At 42.2% G+C, this 27,677-nt stretch overlaps 1 protein-coding gene across 2 annotated transcripts; it reads left to right on the forward strand.

Moving 5' to 3' along the window:
* Positions 1-178: 178 nt before the first annotated feature.
* Positions 179-24,029, forward strand: LOC115119730 (serine/threonine-protein kinase 24-like). 2 transcript variants are annotated; one of them, XM_029648593.2, is made up of 11 exons: positions 179-1,046; positions 7,557-7,787; positions 15,255-15,311; positions 15,456-15,564; positions 15,662-15,819; positions 16,478-16,663; positions 16,946-17,091; positions 17,296-17,428; positions 20,439-20,507; positions 20,919-21,058; positions 21,211-24,029. In XM_029648593.2, the coding sequence occupies exons 1-11, from the start codon at positions 1,005-1,007 to the stop codon at positions 21,242-21,244; spliced, it is 1,305 nt and encodes a 434-aa protein (XP_029504453.1). In that variant the 5' UTR covers positions 179-1,004; the 3' UTR covers positions 21,245-24,029. The 2 variants fall into 2 exon arrangements, with proteins under 2 accessions (XP_029504453.1, XP_064875473.1); XM_065019401.1 differs by lacking the exons at positions 179-1,046; positions 7,557-7,787 and adding an exon at positions 9,646-10,409.
* The last annotated feature ends 3,648 nt before the right edge of the window (positions 24,030-27,677 follow it).

Here is a 27,677-nt window from a genome sequence, read left to right on the forward strand (position 1 = left end):
ACTGATATCAATCAACAATTCAGCTTTATTAAACATAGATAGACATATTTATTAAAGTTTTATTAAACACACTACATCATTGTTGTCAACTCCTTGCCTTCTGGGACATCATGGTAACAGGACACAATGCAACTATACAGACTGAAGGTTGGGAGTGAGAGAGAGATGCAATCCATTACCAGCATAACTGTAGTTTGTGTATTTTAAAACCTGAAACTAATAATCCTATCTCACTCGTTAGCTAGTTGACGCAGTTTACATATAGCATTGTATATACGTCAATATTTGTCAGTCAATCGGAGCTGGCTGAATTTCTACAGTGACTCCCGACAGTATCTAGCTAGCTACTTTGCCGCTTTGGACGCGGTATGTAGTCTCCTCGGACGCGGTATGCATTCTCCTCGGACGCAGCTGTGGAAGCGTTGCTGAGAGCCCATTGGCTATCGAGCGGCCAATGGCGTGGGTCTTGATTGATTGGTCTTCCATGGAGGAATGTTCCGGTTCACTGCGCACGGCTGTAGTTTTCCTGAAGTGTTTCCCTAATGTCAGAATGACAGCTATAAAAATGGCGGAGGGCAATAGAGAAAAGTGATGAGGACGGGGCAACAAATGAGACAACTATCCTCAATTTATTATATTATTCTCATTGTTCATCGGATATTCTCGAAAACATTTAAGGTTTGGTGAGACTTGTGCAGAGCCTAGTTTGTTCTTCTGTTGAAGATTTAGCTAGCTAACGTTAGCTAGTTTGCTATCTGCGGAAGAGGCACAACTTCCAAGACATTGCAGCTAAAAAAACAAGCAATGTTTTTGAGCTGATTTCGTGATAGTTGGGGACTTTGTGTAAATCAGGCATTATAATTCCAATAACGCAAGGTATCATTAGCTGGACATAAACCGCTTTGCACTCTCCTCCGATTTGGGCTAGCTACAGTAACTCATTTAGCTAGCAAACAAAGTGGCGTCAACTGACTACGAATTTAGGTGATTGTTTATTTTATAACATGGCTCGTTCCCCGGATCAGAGTGGCATTCCAGGGATGCAGGTAAGATTTTTTGTCTTAGTTCATCAAGTAGTCGGTCTCCCTCAATTTCTTTGCAGTACTTTAGCAAACTTGTTAGCCAGCTAACCTTAACGATACTGACTCGATTACGTGATCAGTAACTCGACTTTATGTATGATCACATCCTCACTAGCTGTATTAGTATATTAGTTAACGTTAACTAGCCACTTAGCTAGAAAGACACAAGGTATTGGATTCTTTGCACCAGAAAAAGGCCCACTGATAAGGCCAATCTATTGAGCCATATTTATGTTTAGCAGAGATGTGGCCAGATTGTGGTGCAGTCTGTCTCTGACAGTCCTGTAGACTGGATGGCAAAGTTAAGCATCTGGTTTACAATATATAAACTATTTAGCATGTTGCTAAAACAATAAGTGTTTGCCATTTAAGCCAAATCCTAAGCTACAACTGAAATGCTTTCCCTGTAGTGTTACACTAATGCACATTAATTGTTTGTTTACTCAAAGGCAATACATTTTAAGCACGACTCAATGGCTCAACCACTAAACTACCTCTTTCCTTACTGTATTTATTTTATTTATTTAGCTCCTTTGCACCCCATTATTTTTATTTCTACTTTTGCACATTCTTCCACTGCAAATCTACCATTCCAGTGTTTTACTTGCTATATTGTATTTACTTTGCCCCCATGGCCTTTTTTTGCCTTTACCTCCCTTATCTCACTTCATTTGCTCACATCGTATATAGACTTGTTTATACTGTATTATTGACTGTATGTTTGTTTTACTCCATGTGTAACTCTGTGTCGTGTGTCGAACTGCTTTGCTTTATCTTGGCCAGGTCGCAATTGTAAATGAGAACTTGTTCTCAACTTGCCTACCTGGTTAAATAAAGGTGGAAAAAATAATAAAATAAAATAAACACATTTTATTCAACAAGGAAACATGAAAGCAAAACAGCAACATGTTACTGAGGTGCCTGCCAGTTTTGAGGCAGTGCAAAGTAATATTTCCTCTTAAACATTCTTAACATTTTTCAGTGCAGGCTGTCAACAACAAATCTGCCGGGACATGACTTATCTTGTAAGAAAACTAGGTCTCTAGGTCATTCCCCATTCTGACAATGGACATATGACTGTCATTCTCATGGGGCACCACTGCGAGATAGCCTTGAGCTGCATGAATAGAGCCATGTTTCACCACTGTACTGTCCTATCCTGAATGGTGGCAACATGGTTCATTCAGGCTTGGCCTGGGTAGAGCTGACCCAGAGGGAGAAGTGGAGTGTGTGTGTATATGGGGCGGGGGGGATGAGCCTCAGGGTGCAGACTGACTGCATTGGACCACGCAATCTGGTGGTGCAGCTGGGAGAGGAGCAAACTCATGCTTTTTATAGGGATGTTTTAGCAGTGGTGATAAACCTGACTGTGGAGGCTCCCACCCAGCATGTGGAGCCTGTAGTCACAGTGCCCAGTGTTTTTCCCATTGAGGTCAGTCTCAATAGGATGATTTTTCACCTGGATGACTGCTCTGCGGTTGTGACAGGCTTTATTCTTCTTCACCCCCCTTTCAACTCATGTCAAGATATTAGTAGTCTCTTTGCCTCTTTTTAATGGAGCAGATTTACAACATTCTCCAGGGGTTGTATTGACAATAGGCTAGCTGTTCAGCATTGTTTTTATGGTAAATTAAACTGTAATTCTAGTGCAAGCAAATCAAGTTCCTCTCTTTCCAGAATGCCCCATAATGGGTATCAAATTGTGATTTTTAGAGTATAGGGATATGAAATCTTTATCCCTGTAGTGAAATTAATTGGACATTGTTCACCTATAAAACAAAGTATTTTCAATAGAAAATGTTCCTTCACACTATTTCTGTTATGCAGCATAATAGACCGTTCCATAATTTGTGAAAAAAGTGCTTCAGGCAGTTAATCGTTGCAGTGCAGGAAGTGAATTGTAATGTCAAGCGTGAAGAGGACCATCCCCTCCTTTGTAGACCACAGGGGGGAAAAAGAGGGCCTGTCTGAGGGGAGGGGGTGTTGTGTTCCTGCTCCAAGCTATTCACCATCTTTATGGAGGAAGCCTTGGTTCTATTCTTTTACTGTCCGTATTGATGTTTAGATTTTTTTTTACTCCAAGAGATTTTCTCACTTTATCATATCGGGATTTTCTTGTCTGCTTCACAATTTCCCACTTTACTGGCCAAAGTACAAAATCCCAGTAGATTGTCCCAGTAGGGGCGGCAGGTAGCCTGGCAGGTAGGAGCGTTGGGCCAGTAACCGAAAGGTTGCTTGATCAAATCCTTGAGCTGACAAGGTAAAAATATGTTCTGCCCCTAAGCAAGGCAGTTAACCCACTGTTCCCCGGGCGCCAATGACGTGGATGTATATTAAGGCAGCCCCCCGCACCTCTGATTGATGGTTGGGTTAAATGTGGAAGACACAATTCAGTTGAATGCATTGTTGTACAACTGACTAGGTATCCCCCCTTTCCCTACATAGTAGGCATCCAGCCCGCCTCCACTGCTGGAAAAACAAGGGAAACACTGATTGCCTAACTTAAAGAAACATAGGCCTATTTGACAAAAATGGATAAAGGCAAGTGACCAAAGAGTCACTATTGCAAGGCAGAAAGTGTGAAAGACTGCTTTGTTTGTCAATAAGGCCGAACTAAAGCCATCGGATTAGTGATGCTGTTCACCTATTGGTTGTTACGGGTGTTTAGAATGAATTCCTCAAGCTGCTTGAGTTTCTCAGGGGTATAATGATGATATTATTGGTTTCAGCTTTGGGAATCCAAAGCTGTGCCCCCCTACACCAGAATCCTTTGTATTATAGCGTTCTGTGATTGGCCCAGGGAAGCATTAATAACTGAACAGATCCTTAATAGTCTTACCGTGTTGCAGAGTATGTAACCCTTCATCCATTGAGAATTTACAATAGTTACTCAATGTTTTTGAAAAATCTTTCCAGCTCACTTACTTTTGATAACCACTCGGCATGAAAGCGAAAAATGTCATGCTCTGATCCAGTGGAAACGTCATAAAATAGGCCTACCTGATAACTTCTTATCAGTGCTTGACTTGGGCTGAAATGGGTTACGGTACTCATTTTGGATGCTGGTACTGTTTACAGTGCATTCGGAAAGTATTCAGACCCCTTGACTTTTTCCTCATTTTTTTTACATTACAGCCTTATTCTGAAATGGATTAAATTGTTTTTCCCCCCTCAATCTACAAACAATAATGACATAGCCAAAACTGTTTTGTTTATACAAATAAAATTTAAAAAAGGGAAATATCACATTTACATAGGTATTCAAAACCTTTACTCAGTACTTTGAAGCACCTTTGGCAGCAGTTACAGCCTCGAGTTTTCTTGGGTATGATGCTACAAGCTTGACACACCTGTATTTGGGGAGTTTCTCCCATTCTTCTCTGCAGATCCGATCAAGCTCTGTCAGATTGGTGGGAAAAACAACACAATGACTACAGGCTCCACATGCTGGGAACCTCCACAGTCAGGTTTATCACCACTGCTAAAGCATCCCTATAAAAAGCATGTGTTTGATCTGCAGTCATTCTGCACCCTGAGGCTCATCGCTCCCTAAACACATGTGGAAGACTCATTTCAGTTGAATGCATTCAGTTGTACAACTGACTAGGTCATCCCCCTTTCCCTAGATAGTAGGTATCACCCCCCAGCCTGCCACCACTGCTGAAAAATGGGGAGCGTGGCTGCACAGCTATTTTCAGGTCTCTCGAGATATTAGATCAGGTTCAAGTCTGGGCTCTGGCTGGGCCACTCAAGGACATTTGGAAACTTGTCCCGAAGCCACTCCTGCATTGTCCTGTTGGAAGGTGAACCTTCGCCCCAATCTGAGGTCCTGAGCACTCTGGAGCAGGTTTTCATCAAGGATCTCTCTGTACTTTGCTCCGTTCATCTTTCCCTCAATCCTGACTAGTCTCCCTGCAGCTGAAAAACATCCCCAGAGCACAATGCTGCCACCACCATGCCTCACCGTAGGAATGGTGCCAGGTTTCCTCCAGACGTGACGCTTGACATTCAGGCCAAAGAGTTCAATCTTGGTTTTATCAGACCAGATAATCTTGGTTCTCATGGTCTGAGAGTCTTTAGGTGCCTTTTGGCAAACTCCAAATGGGCTGTCATGTGCCTTTTACTGAGGAGTGGCTTGCGTCTGGCCACTACCATAAAGTCCTGATTGATGGAGTCCTGCAGAAATGGTTGTCCTTCTGGAAGTTTCTCCACAGAGGAACTCTGGAGCTCTGTCGGTGACCACCAGGTTCTTTGTCATCTCCCTGACCATGGCCCTTCTCCGCCGATTGCTCAGTTTGGCCAGGCGGCCAGCTCTAGGAAGAGCTTGTTGGAAGAGCTTGTTGGTTCCAAACTTCTTCCACTTAAGAATGGAGGCCACTGTGTTCTTGGGGACCTTCAATGCTGCAGAACATTTTTGGTACCCTTCCCCAGATCTGTGCCGCGACACAATCCTGTCTCGGAGCTCTACAGACAATTCCTTCGAACTCATGGCTTAGTTTTTGCTCTGACATACACAGTCAACTGTGGGGCCTTATATCGACAGTTGTGTGCCTTTCCAAATGATGTCCAATCAATTGAATTTACCACAGGTGGACTCCAAGTTGTAGAAATATCTCAAGGATGATCAATGGAAACAGGATGCGCCTGAACTCAATTTTGAGTCTCATAGCAAAGGGTCTGAATACTTATGTAAATAATATATTTCTGTTTTTTATTTTTAGTAGATATGCAAACATTTCTAACAACCTGTTTTCACTTTGTCATTATGGGGCATTGTGTGTAGATTGATGAGGAAAAATAGTTTAATCCATTTTAGAATAAGGCTGTAAAGTCCCCAGTTTCATGATATCCAATTGGTAGTTTGTCTTGTCCCATCACTGCATCTCCTGTACGGACTCGGGAGAGGCGAAAGTCGAGAGCCATGTGTCCTTCGGAACACGACCCTGCCAAGCCGCACTGCTTCTTGACTCACTGCTCGCTTAACCCAGCCGCACCAATGTCAGAGGAAACCCAACTGGCGACCATGTTAGCGTGCATGCGCCCGGCCTACAACAGGAGTCACTAGAGTGCGATGGGACAAGGTCATCCCTGCCGGCCAAACCCTCCCCTAACCCGAACGACGCTGGCCCAGTTGTACGCTGCCTCATGGGTCACCAGGCTACAATGTGTTTTTGTTGCTTTATGTAGGCTATTTTGTTTACGTAGTTAGCAATAAAGTTACTTTTTAGGTTTTGTCGTTTTCATACAGATTTGGATATAATTTTGATGAACCACATGACAATGATTTTAAGATACGAAGACGTTATTATACATTTAAATTAAACGGTTTCACGAAAATGTGCATATGAAAACCAAAACTGGCACGCATATCAGTAAAAATTGTAAGATAAATTGGCATTCCACATGAGTGATTGCTGACTCCTCGTGTAGGCTATCGGCAACTTCAGGAGAGTAATGGCAGAATCTGCGAAAGTCAGCAGGAGTGGGAGGAGAGAATTTGGTTCAGGTTAAGATTTTTTTTCTGGTTATCTAGATCTCTTGAGGCGCATTTCATCAAACCGTAATGTTTTTTTAAAGTATCAGACAAACTCTTCCTATAGTTGATTTTATTAAAACACACAGGGTGTGTCTATATATGGACAAATACACCCCCCCCCCCAAAAAAAAATCTACCAATATATTAGTCAAAAGTACAGGACTTTCAGTCGACCAAGATTTTTGTTGTTGTTGGGGACAGCTCTAGTCTGAACATTTTTTTTTTTAAATACATTTTTTAATTGTAGATATGGTTGTCTGGATTTTATACTGAGGAAGGTGAGCTGTTGAGTGAACATTATCTCTAGCACAAGGGGAAGTTCATTTGGTTATACAGGAAGCAGATGTTCATAGGATATATAGAACAAATATCAGTCAACAAAGCCACTGGCCCAGATAACATCAGCAACCATGTTCTGAAATCCTGTCAAGGTATTGCTGGCTGTTCAATCGCTCACTGAGGGAACACACAGTACCAGCCTCCGTATGCCCAGCCTGTTAACAGTTTCATTTTTGAGAATTTCTCACCACCCTAATAACTATAAACACAACCCTCACTATTGTCATTGTTTGCACGAATTGCGCTGTTTGTCTACATAACCCGGTTCAAGCATTCATGACATCACCCTGAAGAAGGCACAGTGATGCTGCAACATTGGTGGTTTACCCAATAAAACTGAGCTTGTATATGAAGGGTCCAACTCTCTTTTATAGCGTACCGTTAGTCAGTACCTCTACTAACTTTTAATATTTATTTTTTTTGGGGGGGGTGGTTGTGCCAGCTCGTGCTTTTTATTGTACTATTATTAAAACCAGACAGGCTACAATCATCGACTAAAAACCTATGCTTAATCTCTTGATCGCATGGTCCTTCTTTACCTGTGATTTGAATGTTGCTCTGCTGTCCTTACCACAGCCCTGTTTCTCTCCTTCCCTCAGAACTTTAAAGCCGATCCGGAGGAGCTGTTCACCAAGCTGGAGAGGATAGGGAAAGGCTCTTTTGGAGAGGTGTTCAAAGGCGTTGACAATCGGACTCAGAAAGTAGTGGCCATTAAGATAATTGACCTCGAGGAGGCTGAGGATGAAATCGAAGACATCCAACAGGAAATAACAGTCCTCAGCCAGTGTGACAGTCCCTTCGTTACCAGGTATTATGGATCATATTTGAAGGTAAGTTGACCTAACCTCGTGTTATTTCAACATGCTGTGAAAAAATGATTTTGGCTGAATAGTCCATCCACAAATTGTGGCAAAGCATTGTTCTCTCTTTCTACACCCCCCCTCTCTCTATTTGTGTGACAGTTGTGGTGTCAGTTCAAGTGTTGCTGCCAGTGGTGGTATGTGTAACAATTGCAGGCAACTGTATGTGGGTCAATAAATGATTCATATGGTTAATGGGACAAGGCTCTCATTTAATTGTGCCTGAGCATTAGGCCTATGGCATGGATTGGTTACTGGTGATGGTGAGCAGAACACAGGCATGCATTACTTAATTATCCTATATGTCCTACAATGTACTGCATGTCATGCGAGGACAGTAATACTATTAAAAAACAATTAAGCATTCATGAGGATCCCGTGTTGACTTGTTCGTGAGGGATTTCATAATTTCCTGTCCCTTCGTTGCTGTGCACTATAGGTTTGAAATTAATCTGGATTAGGCAGAGTACTCCAGGTCTACATGTGATAGGGCTTAAGTGGCTCTTAGAGAGCATGTAGTGTGTTGGTGGCAGTACTTAAGTAAAAATACTTTAAAGTACTACTTAAGCTGTTTTTTGGGGCATCTGTACTGAACTATTTATATTTTTGCCTGCTTTTGCTTCACTATATTCCTAATGAAAATAATGTACTTTTTACTCTGTACATTTTCCTTGACACCCAAAAGTACTTGCTATATTTTGAATGCTTAGCAGGACAGGACAATGGTCCAATTCACATATTTAGTAAGAGAACATGCCTGATCATCCCTACTGCCTCTGATCTGGTGGACTCACTAAACACACATGCTTCATTATTAAATGATGTCTGAGTGTTGGAGCGTGCCCCTGGCTATCCATAAATAAATGAAACTTCTGTCTGGTTTAATTAATATAAGCATATATTAATTTTATGCTTTTAATACTTAAATATATATTTTGCAATTACATTTACTTTTGATACTTAAGTATATTAAAACCCAAATACTTTTAGACTTTTACTCAAGTACTGTTTTAATGGGTGACTTGCACTTTTACACAAGTCATTTTCTATTAAGGTATCGTTACTTTTACTCAAGTATGAGAATTGGGTGCTTTTTTTCCAATTACTGGTTAAGGGTTTACCTGAGGCCAGTGGTGAGAGGGCCAGCTAGCTGTTGGCTCCAGTCGTACTGACAGATGGAGGCTAGTGTTGTGTGCGTGTCTAAAAGTGGGGCAAGCAGGCAACCGGTGCTACTCCAGCCCTCGGAGCGCTGGTTCGTATAGCTCAGACCCAACATCTGCCCTCCCAGAGACGGCAATAGCCTGGCTCTGACCACACTCTGTTCAGCCAGACAATCAGCCTGTAGCCTGCAGCACGATCAGGCCAAGTCTAGGTGAATACACATACTGATGTTATGCAGTCTCTGAAAACGATAGCCGAATCGTATAGCATTTCAAATGCTTGGTTCTACGGCTTGTGCTCACTTTATATTTGATGTAAAAAAATAAACATGTAATGCTGCCCTCCCTGACATGAAATGGATCGATGTGGTATAACGTCCCTAGCCTTGACTGTCAACGGTTAACCACCGAAAATACATTTGACCGGTCATGCTTAACGGTCAATTTGCATCATTTAGTGGAATTAAATTCTGGACACCAATTTAACAGTCATAAAATAGGAAGTGTCTTGATCGGAATTATTATTATTTTTGCGGAAATAGTCAGTTAAAAAGTAGCTTTCGTATCTCAACTACTGTCTCTAGTCAGTCAGCCACGAGCAAACTAGAGCGGAGACTCGTTGCTAGGTAACTCAGAGGGAGCAGTGGGAGAGGGAGGAGCACCACAAAGCAGCTAACAGAAAAGCAACCAAAAAAGGAGTTCCATGAAGATTGCTCCGTGTAAATGTAACTTTTATCCCTCTCAAACTTAAATGTAACACCTCGGTTTATAGTTAACACGAGAACGGTCAGTAGACTGCTTATTTGATCTGAAACTAGTCAAAATGGATGAAAAAAAAAATGTGGAAAAGAGCAAAGGGAGAAGACAGTTGCTAGCTGACCACTCATACACCGGAGAGAACCCGCCACCTGACTCCTCAGGTGACGAAATGGAGGAATCTGGACATTCGGTTGATTCAGAAACTCCAGTCAATGGTTCTGCACCCAAAAAACACAGTTGTCTTTGAGTGAACTCCAGGTCGACATAATCAAAGCTGTCACTGCAAAGATGATCGAAAGAGCCAATGGTCTGGAAAAAAAGATACGCGAAAACACATAAAAAAATCATTGACCTTGAGAGCAGAATCATGCATACGAGAGTATCGAAGAGCTTAAACGTGCAAACAACCTAAATACACTGCACAGGAGAAGACTATAGTCTACATCGACATGCAAGAGCGCTTGTGTGAAGCAGAGCGATACCGGAGAAGGTGGGGGCTACAGCTTTACGGTGTCCCCGAGGACCAGGGTGAGAATGTGAAGCTCATAGTAAATGACATCTGTAACCGTGTGGCCCCGGACTTCCCCAAAGGATGTATGGCTGTGGATGTCGCTCATCGTATTGGGAAGAAGCAAGATCAAATTGTATTTGTCACATGCGCCGAATACAAAAGGTGAAACACTTACTTTACAAGCCCTTAATTAACCAACAATGCTTTAACAAATTAAAATTAAGATTTTTTTTTTTTTAAATACAAGTAACAAGTCGATGTAATATGTACATGTAGGTAGAGCAGTTGCCATACCAGGCAGTGATGCACCCAATGTTCTCGATGGTGCAGCTTGTTGAACTTTGAGGATCTGAGGACCCATGCCAAATCTTTTCAGTCTCCTGATGGGGAATAGGCCTTGTCGTGCCCTATTCACAACTGTCTTGGTGTGTTTGGAACGTTATAGTTTGTTGATGTGGACACCCAAGGAACTTGAAGCTCTCAACCTGCTCCACTGCAGCCCCGTCGATGAGAATGCGGGCGTGCTCGGTCCTCTTTTTCCCGTAGTCCACAATCATCTCCTTTGTCTTGATCACGTAGAGGGAGAGGATGTTGTCCTGGCACCACACGGCCAGGTTGCTGACCACTTCCCTATAGGCTGTCTCGTTGTTTGTGATCAGGCCTACCACTATTGTGTCATCGGCAAACTTGATGATGGTGTTGTGCCTGGCCATGCAGACATGAGTGAACAAGGAGCACAGGAGAGGACTAAATATTCCTGTTACATTGCACAACCTTAAATGGTATGTCATAATTATTGTAAAATTCTGGCAAATTAGGCGGCCCAAACTGTTGCATATACACTGACTCTGTGTGCAATGAATGCAAGAGAAGTGACACAATTTAACCTGGTTAATATTGCCTGCTATCCTGGATTTCTTTTAGCTAAATATGCAGGTTTAAAAATATATACTTCTGTGTATTGATTTTAAGGCATTGATGTTTATGGTTAGGTACACATTGGAGCAAGGACAGTCCTTTTTCGCAAATACCAACCGCATCGATTTATATGCAACACGCTAGATAAACTAGTAATCTCATCAACCATGTGTAGTTAACTAGTGATAATGATTGTTTTTTTATAAGATAAGTTTAATCCTAGCTAGCAACTTACCTTGGCTTACTGCATTCGCGTAACAGGCAGGCTCCTCATGGAGTGCAATGTAATCAGGTGGTTAGAGCGTTGGACTAGTTAACTGTAAGGTTGCAAGATTGAATCCCCGAGCTGACAAGGTAAAACATCTGTTCTGCCCCTGAACGAGGCAGTTAACCCACCGTTCCTACGCCGTCATTGAAAATAAGAATGTGTGTCTTGACTCTCTGTGGTCACTAAAGATCCCATTGCACTTATCAAAAGAGTAGGGTTGTTAACCCCGGTGTCCTGGCTAAATTCCATCATGGTCACCTAATCATCCCCAGCTTACAATTTGGCTCATTCATCCCCCTCCTTTCCCCTGTAACTATTCCCCAGGTTGTTGCTGTAAATGATGTGTTGTCAGTGAACTTACCCGGTAAAATAAGGGTTAAATAAAAGCGAATGATAGGCTCGCTATTGTCACATGACCATTCCTTCAATGCATAGTATTTTCTGTTGGTCACATTTTACCGTTTGGAATGAATTGAACCTTTTTGTTAACCGGTGAATTTGCTCAATTGCAATTTGTGGGAAAACCTAGTCGATAACAAAATTGACAAAGTCAAGGCCATATAAAAATTGGTTACAGACTGACTTTAAATCTCTCAATAATTCCTGGTAAAACTGTTATACAATAAGAACCATTAGAGAGAGAAGATATTAGTGTCAGTCAGTGATGAATTAGAACATGCCCAACCGAATACAATTTCCTATGTAATTACTCATAGGCCTAGTCTTTATAAAAATTCAAAATAAAGGTGAAATGTGCTCTTTTACACATGACGCTGGCACCTCAGGCAGGTTTATCTAGTCCGTCTAGCCACAGGCCTCAGTCTGCAGCTCATACTTACTCATCCACACACCACTGGCCTACATGATTACCTGTCTACAAGGGGAAATTCACAGCCGCAGCAGACCGTCATGCACAGCCATTTATAACAGAAAATGCTCACTCGGGCAGAATCGCCTTATGTTGCAGTCAACAAAGGTTGCAATTTGGTTCATTTTATATATTTTTCAGAAACACTAAATTACCAAATGTATGTGGACACCTGCTTATTGAACATCTCATTCCAAAATCATGGGCATTAATATAGAGTTGATCAGCCCCCTTTGCGGCTATAACAGCCCCTACTCTTCTGTGAAGGCTTTCCACTAGATGTTGAAACATTGCTGCGGGGACTTGCTTCCATTCAGCCACAAGAGCATTAGTGAGGTTGGGCGATTAGGTCTGGTTCGCAGTTGGCATTCCAATTCATCCCATAGGTGTTCGATGGGGTTAAGGTCATGGCTCTGTGCAGGCCAGTCAAGTTCTTCCACACCGATCTTGGAAAAACATTTCTGTATGGACCTCAATTTGTGCGTGGGGGGGTGGCATTGTCATTCTGAAACTGGTGGGGAAGGCCCTTTCCTAACTTTACAGTTGCCACTATGTATTCGGGCAGGTAGCGTTCACCTGGCATCCGGCCCTCGGACTGACAGATGTTTATGCGTGATTCATCACTCCAGAGAATGCGTTTCCACTGCTCCAGAGTCCAATGGTGGTGTGCTTTACACCACTCGAGCCGTCACTTGGCATTGCGCATGGTGATCTTAGGCTTGTCTGTGGCAGCTCGGCCATGGAAACCCATTTCACGAAGCTCCAAACTAACAGTTATTGTGCTGACTTTGCTTCCAGAGACAGTTTGGAACTCTGTAGGGAGTGTTGCAACTGAGGACAGACGATTCAGCACTTGGCTGTCCCGTTCTGTGAGCTTGTGTGGCCTACCACTTCAGGGCCGAGCCGTTGTTGCGCCTAGATCATTTCCACTTCACAATAACAGCACTTAGAGTTGACCGGGGCAGCTCTAGCAGGGCAGAGCTGACTTGTTGGAAAGGTGGAGTTCTATGACTGTGCCACATTGAACGTCACTGAGCTCTTCAGTAAGGTCATTCTACTGCCAATGTTTGCATGGCTATGTGGTCGATTTTTATACTCCTGTCAGCAATGGGTGTGGCTGAACTAACCAAATCCACAAATTTGAAGGTGTTTCTACATACTTTTCTATATATATAGTGTATTTCCCCCCCCCCGACTTCCAGGTTTTCTTCTGCGGAGTTGGTCATGTAGTATTTGTGCCTGATCATAGCTGTTCCTTATGACCCTTGATTGAGTGCTTGGGCTACTTTATAAACTCTTGGGTATTGTTCACCACAGTGCCTAGTGAAAGTCAACACGCCTTGCACAGTCTTCACATGAAATCTAAAAAGGGAGTAAATTAGATTTTTTTACTGATCTACACAATTTGCTCCATGTTATAAAAGTGAGAGAAATTAACATTTTCCAAATCAATGAAAAATGAAGATTTATTGATTTGTGAATGTCTTCACCTTAGTTAATACACATTTGGCAGCCATCACAGCTGTGAATAATTTTTAATACGTGTCTACCAACTTGCACAACACATCCATTGATTTGTCAAATTTGTTCAATTTCAGTAAATTTGGTTGGGCAGAAATATTTAAAACTCGTCTCTGATTTTCAAGCAGATTTAAGTCAGAACTGAGACTGAATCATTCAGAAACACTCAACATCTCTTGAAAAGCCGTTCTTTGACATTAAAATGTGTGTAAATACCCCAGGGTGAAAAGAGGAGTTTTCCATGTTAACAGCACCGTGCAGGGCCCATTACTTCTGCTCCACATACTGTTGCAATTATGGTTTACATATGAAATGCTCTGTCTGATCCCATACTGAGGATAAGAGCTGGTTAGTAGGCTATGGCAAGCTGCTGAAGAGATTCAGGCCAGGGAGGCTGGGAAGGAGAGATTCAGGCCAGGGAGGCTGGGAAGGAGAGATTCAGGCCAGGGAGGCTGGGAAGGAGAGATTCAGGCCAGGGAGGCTGGGAAGGAGAGATTCAGGCCAGGGAGGCTGGGAAGGAGAGATTCAGGCCAGGGAGGCTGGGAAGGAGAGATTCAGGCCAGGGAGGCTGGGAAGGAAACCAGCTGGTTTATGGATCATAACGAGGAAGAAAGTCTGGTCTTTTTTTGTGTTTAGTGTGTCCTGCATAACACACTAGACCCTTATAGCTAAACATCCTAGTTGTATTTCTTTGACCTGAGGCTATTCTGCTTTATAAATTGTTGTATTATGCCATCTCTCTCTCTCAAGGTTGTCAAGTCTGCTGTTAGAATGTGTAGGCTCAATTTGTATCGCATTGGCACATGAAACGCCAGGGTTGTGGGTTCAATTCCCACTGGGGGACCATTATTTAAAAAATATAAAACATTACAAGGATGAAAATGTATGCACTCACTACTGTAAGTCACTCTTGATAAGAGTGTCTGCTAAATGATACCATTTTTTAATGTGCTGCATTATTGAACTGCACTTGTTCCGGGCGTCGCTAGGCGGTTGTGTTCCGGGCGTCGCTAGGCGGTTGTGTTCCGGGCGTCGCTAGGCGGTTGTGTTCCGGGCGTCGCTAGGCGGTTGTGTTCCGGGCGTCGCTAGGCGGTTGTGTTCCGGGCGTCGCTAGGCGGTTGTTGCGTCATACCTTAAGTGACCTAACTTTCCACCATTTGATATGATCCCTGATGCAGTCAGATGTGCTGTGATTGACTCTCCTCTAGGCTCACCGGGAGAAGAGATTGCTGAACTGCTTAGCTTAAGCTTCTCATTTAATATGAATTATTATGAAAGTATTAAATGAGAGGTTAACTGTCTTCATCTTATATTTAATTTCCCCTTCCACTCTATTCCAATGTGATGCAGAATTATAACAGTACATGTTGATCTGTTTTAATAAAGACTCATCATGATTTATGATTAAAACATTCTCTCTTTTTAATTTCAGGATGCGAAATTATGGATTATTATGGAATATTTAGGAGGAGGATCAGCTCTGGATTTAGTAAGTTTCTCTACAGTATAGTAAACTCCTCAGTAAGATGGCATTGATGTAACACAGGCCTAACCCAAAAGGAGTCTTAACATTTCCATCAAGGTCCAGTAGGACACTTTTTTTTTATTTATTCCAGCCTGCTTTCTCTTTTAGTTGGAGCCCGGTGCCTTGGACGAAACCCAGATTGCCACTATTCTCAGAGAGATCCTGAGGGGACTTGAGTACCTGCACTCTGAAAATAAAATCCACCGAGATATTAAAGGTACTGTTTAGAACCCACTATGGCCATACAGTGCAGCATGAATATCCAACTGACTGGCCACCATGGTAAATCTCATAGTTTGTGTTATTGCCCTCAGCCGCTAACGTGTTGCTATCGGAGCAAGGAGACGTGAAGCTGGCAGACTTTGGAGTGGCGGGGCAGTTAACGGACACCCAGATAAAGAGGAACACGTTCGTGGGCACTCCGTTCTGGATGGCACCTGAAGTCATAAAACAGTCTGCGTACGACTCAAAGGTCAGAAATACCACAAGCTCTCTTTCAGGTTCTAGGTTGTCTCTTTCAGGTTCTAGGTTGTCTCTTTCAGGTTCTAGGTTAAGATGGCATATCTGTTCATAGGTTCGTGCAAAGTGTTATGTGTGGAATTGTCAACAAAATGTTTAATGCAAATTTGTTTTCATAGTGGGGATCCTAATAAATCAAATAGTGTCCAATTAACCTTTTTTCCCTAGCTGAATTGTTCTGCTGAGTAGAGGCATTGCAGAGGTAGCTTCAGCTCTGTAACCTGCGGTGATCACACTACAGCCAGGGCACAGCACTGCACACAGATAGAAAATATCACCAGACACATTAGGAACGACCACAACATATGAATCACCATGCGGCAAACCAGAGCCACCACAGTCTCACACTGGGTTGACGGTAGTTCCTTAAATGGCTTACTACAGGATCAGGTTGTCTGGCGAAATATAAAATGCCTCCCTCGTCTCTTGAATAGAAATCTCAAGTGTTATTATCACTTTCATTCTGTGACTCATGCTGTCTGTATATCCTTTGCATCACAAACCTTCCCTATTGATATTTGCTATGAGGTTTTGAAGTCCGTTGTGGAAGTGTGATGAATTTGTTCTAAAAAAATCTTTCTCAAGTGTCTTTTTTTCCCGTTGTGTCGCAGGCGGATATATGGTCGCTAGGTATAACAGCCATAGAGCTAGCCAAAGGAGAGCCGCCCTACTCAGAGCTTCACCCTATGAAGGTCTTATTCGTCATCCCAAAGAACAACCCGCCCACCCTGGAAGGAAACTACTGCAAACCCCTCAAAGAATTCATAGAAGCCTGTTTGAACAAAGAGCCCAGCTTTGTAAGTGGTGTTTGGGGAGCAATTGAGCTCAAATGGGCATTTCGTTAATTAGCGGTTAAGAGCGTTTGGGCCAGTAACCGAAAGGTCGCTGGTTTGAATCCCCGAACCCGACTAGGTGAAAAAAATCTGTCTGTTGCCCTTGAGCAAGGCACTTCTATTGCTCCTGTAAGTTGCTCTGGATAAGAACTGCTAAATTACAAGAAAATGTAGAAAGTCAACCCTCTGTACATTTAGAAAACACATCCAATGTTTACACTTGTTTGACTCTATGCTCCTCCTCAGAGGCCAACTGCCAAAGAGCTGCTGAAACACAAGCTGATCATCCGGCACGCCAAGAAGACGTCCTACCTTTCAGAGCTGGTGGAGAAGTACAAGAAGTGGAAAGCAGAGCAGTCTCGGGAGGACTCCAGCGACGACGAGTCGGGCTTGTAAGTAGTCATCATTTGATCCATTAAAGTCCTTTAATGTTATTTAGCCGATCGTGGTCATTCGTTCCTCGGGCAATTCACACACACACACACACACACACACAAGTGGTGGTTAACCAGATTGTTTATTGGGACAGTTTACTAATATGCTTCAGACTGTGCTTCCATGTGAGGTTGTCTAAAAGGTTGTCTTTGTCTTGTCAGTGGGCTGGATGGCCAGGCATCTGGAGTGAACGACTCTGGGAACGATGCCTGGATCTTCTACACCATCAGGGAGAAGGACCCCAAGAAGTTCCTGAATGGTGCCGCCCAGTTCGATGAGCTGGAGAGGAACCAGGTAAGATGGCAGAGAAACATGCATCTTAGGTTATCATGGTTATCCTCAACCCAAATTCTGATTTAAGCTGAGTGTGTATTCATACCATTGTGTGTGTTTATACCATTGTGTATATTTATGCCATATTATAAACCGGGTGGTTTGAGCCCTGAATGATGATTGGCTGAAAGCCGTGGTATATCAGACCGTATACATTGGGTATGACAATTTTTTTTTACTGTTCTAATTACGTTGGTAACCATTTTATAATAGCAATAAGGCACCTCGGGTTTGTGGTATATGGCCAATATACCACGGCTAAGGGCTGTGTCCAGGCACTCTGCATTGCGTCTTGCCTAAGAACAGCCCTTAGCCGTGGTATATTGGCCATATACCACACCCCCTCTGCCCTGGTAATTATACCAGGGCATTCTAGAGCACTTTCCCTATAATGCACGGTAGAATTCAATGGCTATAGTTAATTTTTACATGTTTCGTTTGAGCTACTTTTGAAAGCAGAAGTCAAATTTAAAACCTTGGCATTGTTGGAATTCTGAATGTGTTCATTTTTCAGGTTGTCATTGGATTTGGGGTGAAAAAAATGGGGTCCCTGGAAACTGCAGGGGATAAAATGGGGTCCCTGGAAACTGCAGGGGATAAAATGGGGTCCCTGGAAACTGCAGGGGATAAAATGGGGTCCCTGGAAAGTTTGAATACCACTGGCATAGTGTATTCCTATCATGGTATATACTCGTACCATGGTATGTACTCGTACCATGGTGTATACCGTAGTGTACACTGAGTGTACAAAACACCTTACTAATACTGAGTTTGCCCTCAGACTAGCCTTAATTCGTCGGGCATGGACTCTACAAGGTGTCCAAAGTGTTCCACAGGGATGCTGGTCCATGTTGACTCCAATGCTTCCCACAGTTGTCTGGATGTCCTTTGGGTGGTGGAACATTCTTGATACACACAGGAAACTGTTGCGTGTGAAAAACCAAGCAGCATTGCAGTTTTTGACACAAACCGGTGCGCCTGGCACCTACTACCATACCCCGGTCAAATGCATTTAAATCTTTTGTCTTACCCATTCATCCTCTGAATCCTTCTCTCGGGGCTTAAAAATCCTTATTTAACCTGTCTCTGCTTCATCTACACTGATTTGAAGTGTATTTAACAAGTCACATCAATAAGGGATTATAGCTTTCACCTGGTCAGTCTGTCATGGAAGAGCAGCTGTTAAAAAAAAAGGTTTTGTATATACTTAGTATATATTTATACCATAGTGTGTGTGTGTATTCATGCTGCCATAGTGTGTGTGTATTCATACCACCATAGTGTGTGTGTATTCATACCACCATAGTGTGTGTGTATTCATACCACCATAGTGTGTGTGTATTCATACCACCATAGTGTGTGTGTGTATTCATACCACCATAGTGTGTGTGTGTATTCATACCACCATAGTGTGTGTGTGTGTATTCATACCACCATAGTGTGTGTGTGTGTATTCATACCACCATAGTGTGTGTGTGTGTATTCATGCCGCCATAGTGTGTGTGTGTATTCATGCCGCCATAGTGTGTGTGTGTATTCATACCGCCATAGTGTGTGTGTGTATTCATACCACCATAGTGTGTGTGTATTCATACCACCATAGTGTGTGTGTGTGTATTCATACCGCCATAGTGTGTGTGTGTGTGTGTATTCATACCGCCATAGTGTGTGTGTGTGTGTGTGTATTCATACCGCCATAGTGTGTGTGTGTGTGTGTGTATTCATACCGCCATAGTGTGTGTGTGTGTGTGTGTGTGTATTCATACCGCCATAGTGTGTGTGTGTATTCATACCGCCATAGTGTGTGTGTGTGTGTGTGTGTATTCATACCGCCATAGTGTGTGTGTGTGTGTGTGTATTCATACCGCCATAGTGTGTGTGTGTATTCATGCCGCCATAGTGTGTGTGTGTATTCATACCACCATAGTGTGTGTGTATTCATACCACCATAGTGTGTGTGTGTGTATTCATACCACCATAGTGTGTGTGTGTATTCATACCACCATAGTGTGTGTGTGTGTATTCATACCGCCATAGTGTGTGTGTGTGTGTATTCATACCGCCATAGTGTGTGTGTGTGTGTATTCATACCGCCATAGTGTGTGTGTGTGTGTGTGTATTCATACCGCCATAGTGTGTGTGTGTATTCATACCGCCATAGTGTGTGTGTGTGTGTGTGTGTGTATTCATACCGCCATAGTGTGTGTGTGTATTCATACCGCCATAGTGTGTGTGTGTGTGTATTCATACCGCCATAGTGTGTGTGTGTGTGTGTGTGTATTCATACCGCCATAGTGTGTGTGTGTATTCATACCGCCATAGTGTGTGTGTGTGTGTGTGTGTATTCATACCGCCATAGTGTGTGTGTGTGTATTCATACCGCCATAGTGTGTGTGTGTGTATTCATACCGCCATAGTGTGTGTGTGTATTCATACCGCCATAGTGTGTGTGTGTATTCATACCGCCATAGTGTGTGTGTGTGTATTCATACCGCCATAGTGTGTGTGTGTGTATTCATACCGCCATAGTGTGTGTGTATTCATACCGCCATAGTGTGTGTGTATTCATACCGCCATAGTGTGTGTGTATTCATACCGCCATAGTGTGTGTGTATTCATACCGCCATAGTGTGTGTGTATTCATACCGCCATAGTGTGTGTGTATTCATACCGCCATAGTGTGTGTGTGTGTATTCATACCGCCATAGTGTGTGTGTGTAACCATACCGCCATAGTGTGTGTGTGTAACCATACCGCCATAGTGTGTGTGTGTGTGTGTAACCATACCGCCATAGTGTGTGTGTGTAACCATACCGCCATAGTGTGTGTGTGTGTAACCAAACACAGTTGTTCAGGAGGTGGTTTCTGGGCATTCTCTGTTTTAATAAGCTGACGTTCACTCTTCAGCTGTTTTTCAGCTCTTGCACTGAGCCATCAGTATGATTTTTAAATTTTATACTGTCTTTATCAGGTGCAAGACAATCCAGAAAGGCCTCTGTCACAGAGCTGGTGCAATATCATTTCACCTTTGTTTGCCGAGGTAAGAATGTATTTGGGCTCATTTTAACTATCTTCTGACGTTACTATTTCTCTTTTTATCTCAAGATAATAACGGTGAATCTCAGTCAAGTTGAATGATTCCGGGTCAAACTGTTCTGATATATCTGTTGACCTTATTGAAGTTACAGCTGCACACTTTAAGATTTTATTGAACTAGGCAAGTCAGTTAAGAAATTCTTATTCACAATGACTGCCTACACCGGCCAAACCCGGATGACGCTGGGCCAATTGTGCGCCGCCCTATGGGACTCCCAATCACAGCCGGTTGTGATACAGCCTGGATTGGAACTATGGTGTCTGTAACACTCTAGCACTGAGATGCAGTGCCGTAGACCGCTGCGCCACTTGGGAGCCAAAATCATCCAGTAAACTGTCTCTCCTTCCCTTACAGTTAAAAGAGAACCAGGTTGAGGCAACCAATGGCAAGCCAGAGGCTGTGGATGAGCTGAGGGAGGCCGTTTTCATGTTGGAGGAGTCCTATCCTGGTATCTCTGACGCCCTGGTGTCTGAACTAGTGCACAGACTACAGAGGTAATGGCATCAACACCTCCCGTGATTTGATGACAGCTCATAGTATTGTAATTTTATTCCAACATTAGGGTGCAGACCTATAAGTCTAGTATTGTTTCTCACACCTCCATCCCAAGGTAAATCTTCCCATTGTTCATCCTTTGCTCCTGCAGGTTTTCTCTACCCAGGGCCTCATCCTCCCAGTGACACACCCACCCCTACAGTAGCAGCAGTCTGTCAGTCCATGGCCTCTGACATCAACAGCCAAGATTAAGTCTCCCAGGAAGTTCTCCATCACTCATTCATTCACCTAAAGCAAAGCCTCAGCCCACTTTTTTCTTTTATTTTTTTTATCTCTACTTAAGGTATATTGTCACTTTGCGGCCAGTCACGGGCCTGTTGGTCAGCTGCCACTTTGACAACTGCTGTAAGACCTTTTGGGCTCAATACCTCCGATATGAACACAGGACCATTGATTCAAACATTTTGGTGTGGCTTATTCCTAAAAGGTCCTGAAGCCTTTCAGGGAGGATCTAACTTTCGTGTGTGTGTGTGTGTGTGTGCATGCATGTGAGCATCTCCTTTGAGATCCTGTGAAATGTGCGGTGGAGATTGAAGCATTCTTTTCAAAACTCAGGTATCCTTCTTTTAAGTAGATGGGGGGTCCTCTGGGAGAATTAAGAGATCTGTTGGGTGGCTGTACAAACTTGTAAATAGGCACATTTTTACAAATATTGAGAAATAATGGAGTGTACACAAAGGAATCTATGTGTACAAGTGGCCAAATGCTTCTGTACATATATTCTGTTAGAAAGGGTCAATGTTTAAAGAGACGTGTAAATGGTCATAACTGAGATTGCTTTGCCTTTATTACTTGCTCTTTTGTATTTCAGTCATGGATTCCCTCGTTTAAATAGCTCATCGTGGATTCCCTCTTGTTTAAATAGCTCATCGTGGATTCCCTCTTGTTTAAATAGCTCATCGTGGATTCCCTCTTGTTTAAATCATACATTTTCAAGGACACATCCATTCAATGGCAATTGCTTCCCTCTGTTGTCTTTTTGTTAATTGATACTTTGGCCACTTTTTTTTTTTTGTTTCGTTTTTAAATGCTCTTTGACCTTTTTGATGTCTCACTCCGTGACATGGCTGTAGTTGCCATGCAGTGCAGACCACAGAAACAGAATCTGTCCAGGTGCACTACTTCTAACCCTCTCTAGTCTTGACACTGGATTCTATGTTGCCAGAGCATCGAACTTCATGAGACCACATGGTTTCATGACAAGATGTCTGTTGGATTGTTCCTCTATCCTGTGTAAGATGAGTGCTTTAGTTCTATTGAAGGTTCACCTTTCCTCTTTTTTTTTTTTAACATGGCAGTAAATTAAACTACATCATCCCACAACAAACACGTCGTCTTTGGAACTGCAGTGGTACAATCTATTCAACAGCTTGAATTGGTCATTATTGTACAGGCATGTCTCAATGCTACATAAGACAACTGTCCACCTGAAGCAACACAGCTTGGAGCATAGTACAACAGAACACTAAACGTGAATTCCACACTAAGTTTAGTTGAAAAGGATTGCAGAAGTGCGTTATGGTGTGTTCATACTAGTTGACGTAAAGTAGCAGAAAGCCAGCGGCCATTAGGAAGCATACCGCACTTCCCTGCTGCTACTGACCCCCCCGTGTAGTTTTAAATGAATGTGCGTTAATGTACACGCATTTCGCTACACCCACTAAACACGTGTTTACATAAAGTTTAATTTGATGAAAAATAACTCCTGTGACTTGGCCTGCACAGTATTTATTTAACTAGGCAAGTCAGTTTAAAAATGGTGTTTTTTTTTTATTTTGTTTTTTTACAAGGATGGCCATAGGTACAGTGGATTAACTGCCTTGTTCAGGGGAACAGTGGGTTAACTGCCTTGTTCAGGGGCAGAACGACCGATGTCTTTACGCCTTGTCAGCTCAGGGATTCGACCTAGCAACCTTTCAGTTACTGGCCCAATGCTCTAACCACTAGGCTACCTGCTGCCCCTAATATCCATTGTAGCAAGCATGCTACTGGACTCTTAACCTGATGTCCTGGACCTTGAGTGTTCAAGTCAGCCTTAGCAACTTTATTGCGAGTGGGGTGCAGTCACATTTAAAATATTTTGAGCCAAGTGTTACATGGCAGCATGGACACATTTAACAATTGATTTACATCAGCTAAGTTAATGGTGTTTGCTCTTTACATGGGGTTAGATACTATAGCTTCATAAAGCACACAGAAGTATGAACACTGGGTCTCTTATGGGATTTCAACAGCTACTGGAAACCTTCTTTGTATTCGCTGTGTTCAGACCAATGTGAGATGTCCAGTATTGAACTGTTTTTCTTCTGAGTTTTGGGCATTTGGGATTGGAAACAGAAGTACCCCCTTGTTTTGAACCCACTTCTGTTGACCAGTTTTTCCAACATTTGAGTGGACCCCTTTTGATCTATTTCCGTTATTCCCCTCATGTCACACATGAAAGTGCCATGTATGGACGCCCATCTTTGTTTTGTTTTGTAATTTGCACCTTGTGGAGACAACTGTCCCGTTTCATTCTTTGTGTTGCACTTTTTGTAAGCGTTTTCTTCAGGATTCAAGTAAGAATAATGGTACTTGAGACCATAGTTTTTTTTTTTCTTTGTCATATCTTACGTGATTACTAGTAAACCTTTCTGAGTGTAGCAATAAAGCAGTGGCGGCGTCAGGACACATTTATCAGCACAGATATATTCTACGGAACAAGAATATATTTTTATAACTCACACAAGCAGTATGTATAGAATAAAGAATATTGTCCTTCCGTTTGTTATTAAAATTGAAATGTCATTTTCTGTAACATTGCAGACTGTTTATAGTCCTGTATATAATCATTGTTCATGTCACTCAAATTCCAAGGTATTGGGAGTCTTTGTAAGCTTTCAAGTGATTAAAATCGAATGCAAATTTAAATGGATATTTCTTTTGTGTGGAGCAATATTGTTTTTTACCAGCATTACAATGCAATACCAGAGTGCAGCTTTTTAAAACCTCTACAGGATCAGTGTCCTGGCAGGATGGTTGAGTTAACGTAGACTAATATGATTAGCATGACGTTGTAAGTAACAAGAACATTTCCTAGGACATAGACATATCTGATATGGTCAGAATGCTTAAATTATTATTATTATTAATCTAACTGCACTGTCCAATTTGGAGTAGCTATTACAGTGAAATAATACCATGCCATTGTTTGAGGAGAGTGCACAGTTATGAACTTGAAAATGTGTCAATAAACCAATTAGGCACATTTGGGCAACATTTTGAAATTAAATGGTTCATTGGATCAGTCTAAAATGCTGCACACACTGCTACCATCTAGTGGCCAAAATCGAAATTGTGCCTAACCTGGAATAATACCTTGAACTTTCTCTTGCATTAAAAAAAGATGGAACAAAAAAATGCATGTTTTTTTTCTTTGGATTATCTTTGACCAGATCTAATGTGTTATATTCACCTACATTAATTTCACATGTCCACTGACTTCAAAGTGTTTCCTTTCAAATGGTATCAAGAATATGCATGTCCTTGCTTCAGGTCCTGCGCTACATGCAGTTATATTTGGGTATGTCATTTTAGGTGAAAATTCAAAGGGTCCGATCCTGAAGTAAATTCACAAAGTTGTCATTAAAAAAACAAACGCCATTAATGAAAGAAACCCTACATTAGGCAGCTGGTTGTTTGGTCAGTACTGTGCATTTAGTTATGTTCTCATGCGGTTCCATCCGAGATGTTAGCTTCCTTGACAGGGCGAGGGGCAAAAAGGCCCTAAAGTTTAGTTTACTCATCACAGAAGGCATGCCTTTGTGACTTGACGGTCCGGATTCCGACAGGAAAGTATGCCTTACCTACACACTTCTCAGTAGTTGGTATTCCGAGTTACTTTATGAAGGTGCGTAACTGGCTTTGCAGACGTAGCTCCCTTGCACGCGCTAAATAAATGTAATCCAACCGCTGAAAACCCAACAGATTTTTCTCGTGGAGCTGCCATTCAATAGGGTTTTCAGTACACTTAAACCATCCCTTTAAATACTATTTACCTTTAATTAGAATTTTGTCGACAGACTAGACTACATCGAGAGAACGGGTTCAGAAAATAGGGATAAATGAAAGGAAGCTAAATATATGCATATTTGTCTCCGTTTCAACACCAACTGGTAGATTTCAAATAGTCAGATTTTATGGATTATTTTGGGCAAATTTCAGGGTTAGGAAATGTCTGAATCACAAACGGGTTTGGAGAACCTTTGCGCACTAAAATATATTGATGAATAAAACACTGTGGTTTGATTCAACCTAAAATCCTTGTTCTCAACTAGCTTACCTGGTTAAATAAAATAAAAATAAATTGTCATATTCAAATTCAATCCACGAAATATTAGAAAATGGGGGAAATCGTGTACAATGGGGGTGCCCTAATTCTCACTAATCATGCTCCATGTTTAACCGTTTGGTCTGAGTGCCATAATGATTAGATGGTAGATTTATAGGACCTGTCCCGAATGTATTACACAACGTTAGCCTAACATGATCCACTAACGACACCCAGGAACAATTTACACGGACGTGACAGAGGAAAGTAGGGTGAATGGAATGATGCTAAATGTAAGCTACAAATGGAACAAAACTAACACTAAAGTGACAGTTATAAATGTATGTGAGTATTACTGACGATGGCTTCCTATGATGGCTAATATTTATCATGATACACATTGTAAAATAAAACGTAGAAAAGCCTAGAATATTGAACATTCTATAGCGCATACACCAACTCGGCAGGTTCAGACCTACAGAAACCAATAGCTTGGTTGTCAAAATGTCATAAACGCAAATTGAAGGCATAGCTATGTACAGTGGGGCAAAAAAGTATTTAGTCAGCCACCAATTGTGCAAGTTCTCCCACTTAAAAAGATGAGAGAGGCCTGTAATTTTCATCATAGGTACTGTGACAGACAAAATGAGGGAAAAAAATCCAGAAAATCACATTGTAGGATTTTTAGTGAATTTATTTGTGTTTGGGATCATTGTCATGCTGAAAGACCCAGCCACGTTTAATCTTCAATGCTCTTGCAGATGGAAGGAGGTTTTCACTCAATCTCACGATACATGGCCCCATTCATTCTGTCCTTTACACGGCTCAGTCGTCCTGGTCCCTTTGCAGAAAAACAGCCCCAAAGCATGATGTTTCCACCCCCATGCTTCACGGTAGGTATGGTGTTCTTTGGATGCAACTCAGCATTCTTTGTCCTCCAAACATGACGAGTTGAGTTTTTACCTTTTTGGTTTCATCTGACCATATGACATTCTCCCAATCTTCTTCTGGATCATCCAAATGCTCTCTAGCAAACTTCAGACGGGCCTGGACACGTCTGGCACTGCAGGATTTGAGTCCCTTGCTGTTACTGATGGTAGGCTTTGTTACTTTGGTCCCAGCTCTCTGCAGGTCATTCACTAGGTCCCCCCGTGTGGTTCTGGGATTTTTGCTCACCGTTCTTGTGATCATTTTGACCCCACGGTGTGAGATTTTGCGTGGAGCCCCAGATCGCGGGAGATTATCAGTGATCTTGTATGTCTTCCATTTCCTAATAATTGCTCCCACAGTTGATTTCTTCAAACCAAGCTGCTTAACTATTGCAGATTCAGTCTTCCCAACCTGGTGCAGGTCTACAATTTTGTTTCTGGTGTCCTTTGACAGCTCTTTGGTCTTGGCCATAGTGGAGTTTGGAGTGTGACTGTTTGAGGTTGTGGACAGGTGTATTTTATACTGATAACAAGTTCAAACAGGTGCCATTAATACAGGTAACGAGTGGAGGACAGAGGAGCCTCTTAAAGAAGTTACAGGTCTGTGAGAGCCAGAAATCTTGTTTGTTTGTAGGTGACCAAATACTTATTTTCCACAATAATTTGCAAATAAATTCATTAAAAATCCTACAATGTGATTTTCTGGATTTTTTCCCCCCATTTTGTCTGTCATAGTTGAAGTGTACCTATGATGAAAATTACAGGCCTCTCATCTTTTTAAGTGGGAGAACTTGCACAATTGGTGGCTGACTTAATACTTTTTTGTCCCCCCCCCCACACTGTATATTCTATTTCACTGTGGAAATGGGGTCCCAATATGTCATATTTATATGATTTTCAGTTTTATTCCATATGGCTGGCTTCACTTTCATATCCAGGGATGGATATCCCCGAGCTGACAAGTTACAAATCTGTCGTTCTGCCCCTGAACAAGGCAGTTCAAAATAAGAATTTCTTCTTTACTGACTTGCCGAGTTAAATAAAGGTAAAATATATATTTTTTTAAATAACCAAATGGTTTCCTCTCGCGTAAAGGTGGTGGAATTATTCCCTTTTTTTCTCACTTTTCTCTATTCTGACCTTGAATTTGCGCACGAGAATAGCATGCTATTGTTTTCCTTTGGTGTGGAGATCTAAGAAATAAAAGGTGTGTCGACAGAGACACTGTATTCTGACTTGATTATTTTCCCTCAAACGTGTCATTTACGTACGTACGGGGGTATTATTGTCAGAATTGCGGATCTATAAATCAAAACCGAC

This window comes from Oncorhynchus nerka, linkage group LG1 (assembly GCF_034236695.1).
Source record: "Oncorhynchus nerka isolate Pitt River linkage group LG1, Oner_Uvic_2.0, whole genome shotgun sequence".
NCBI classification, from domain to species: domain Eukaryota; kingdom Metazoa; phylum Chordata; class Actinopteri; order Salmoniformes; family Salmonidae; genus Oncorhynchus; species Oncorhynchus nerka.

What these genes read in the sequence shown, in the direction of transcription:
- LOC115119730 (XM_029648593.2), top strand. Translation starts at nt 1,005, where the DNA reads ATGGCTCGTTCCCCGGATCAGAGTGGCATTCCAGGGATGCAG. An exon ending in ATTATGGATCATATTTGAAG is followed by an intron (nt 7,788 to 15,254) that starts GTAAGTTGACCT and finishes TTTTAATTTCAG; the next exon opens with GATGCGAAATTATGGATTAT. An exon ending in AATCCACCGAGATATTAAAG is followed by an intron (nt 15,565 to 15,661) that starts GTACTGTTTAGA and finishes TATTGCCCTCAG; the next exon opens with CCGCTAACGTGTTGCTATCG.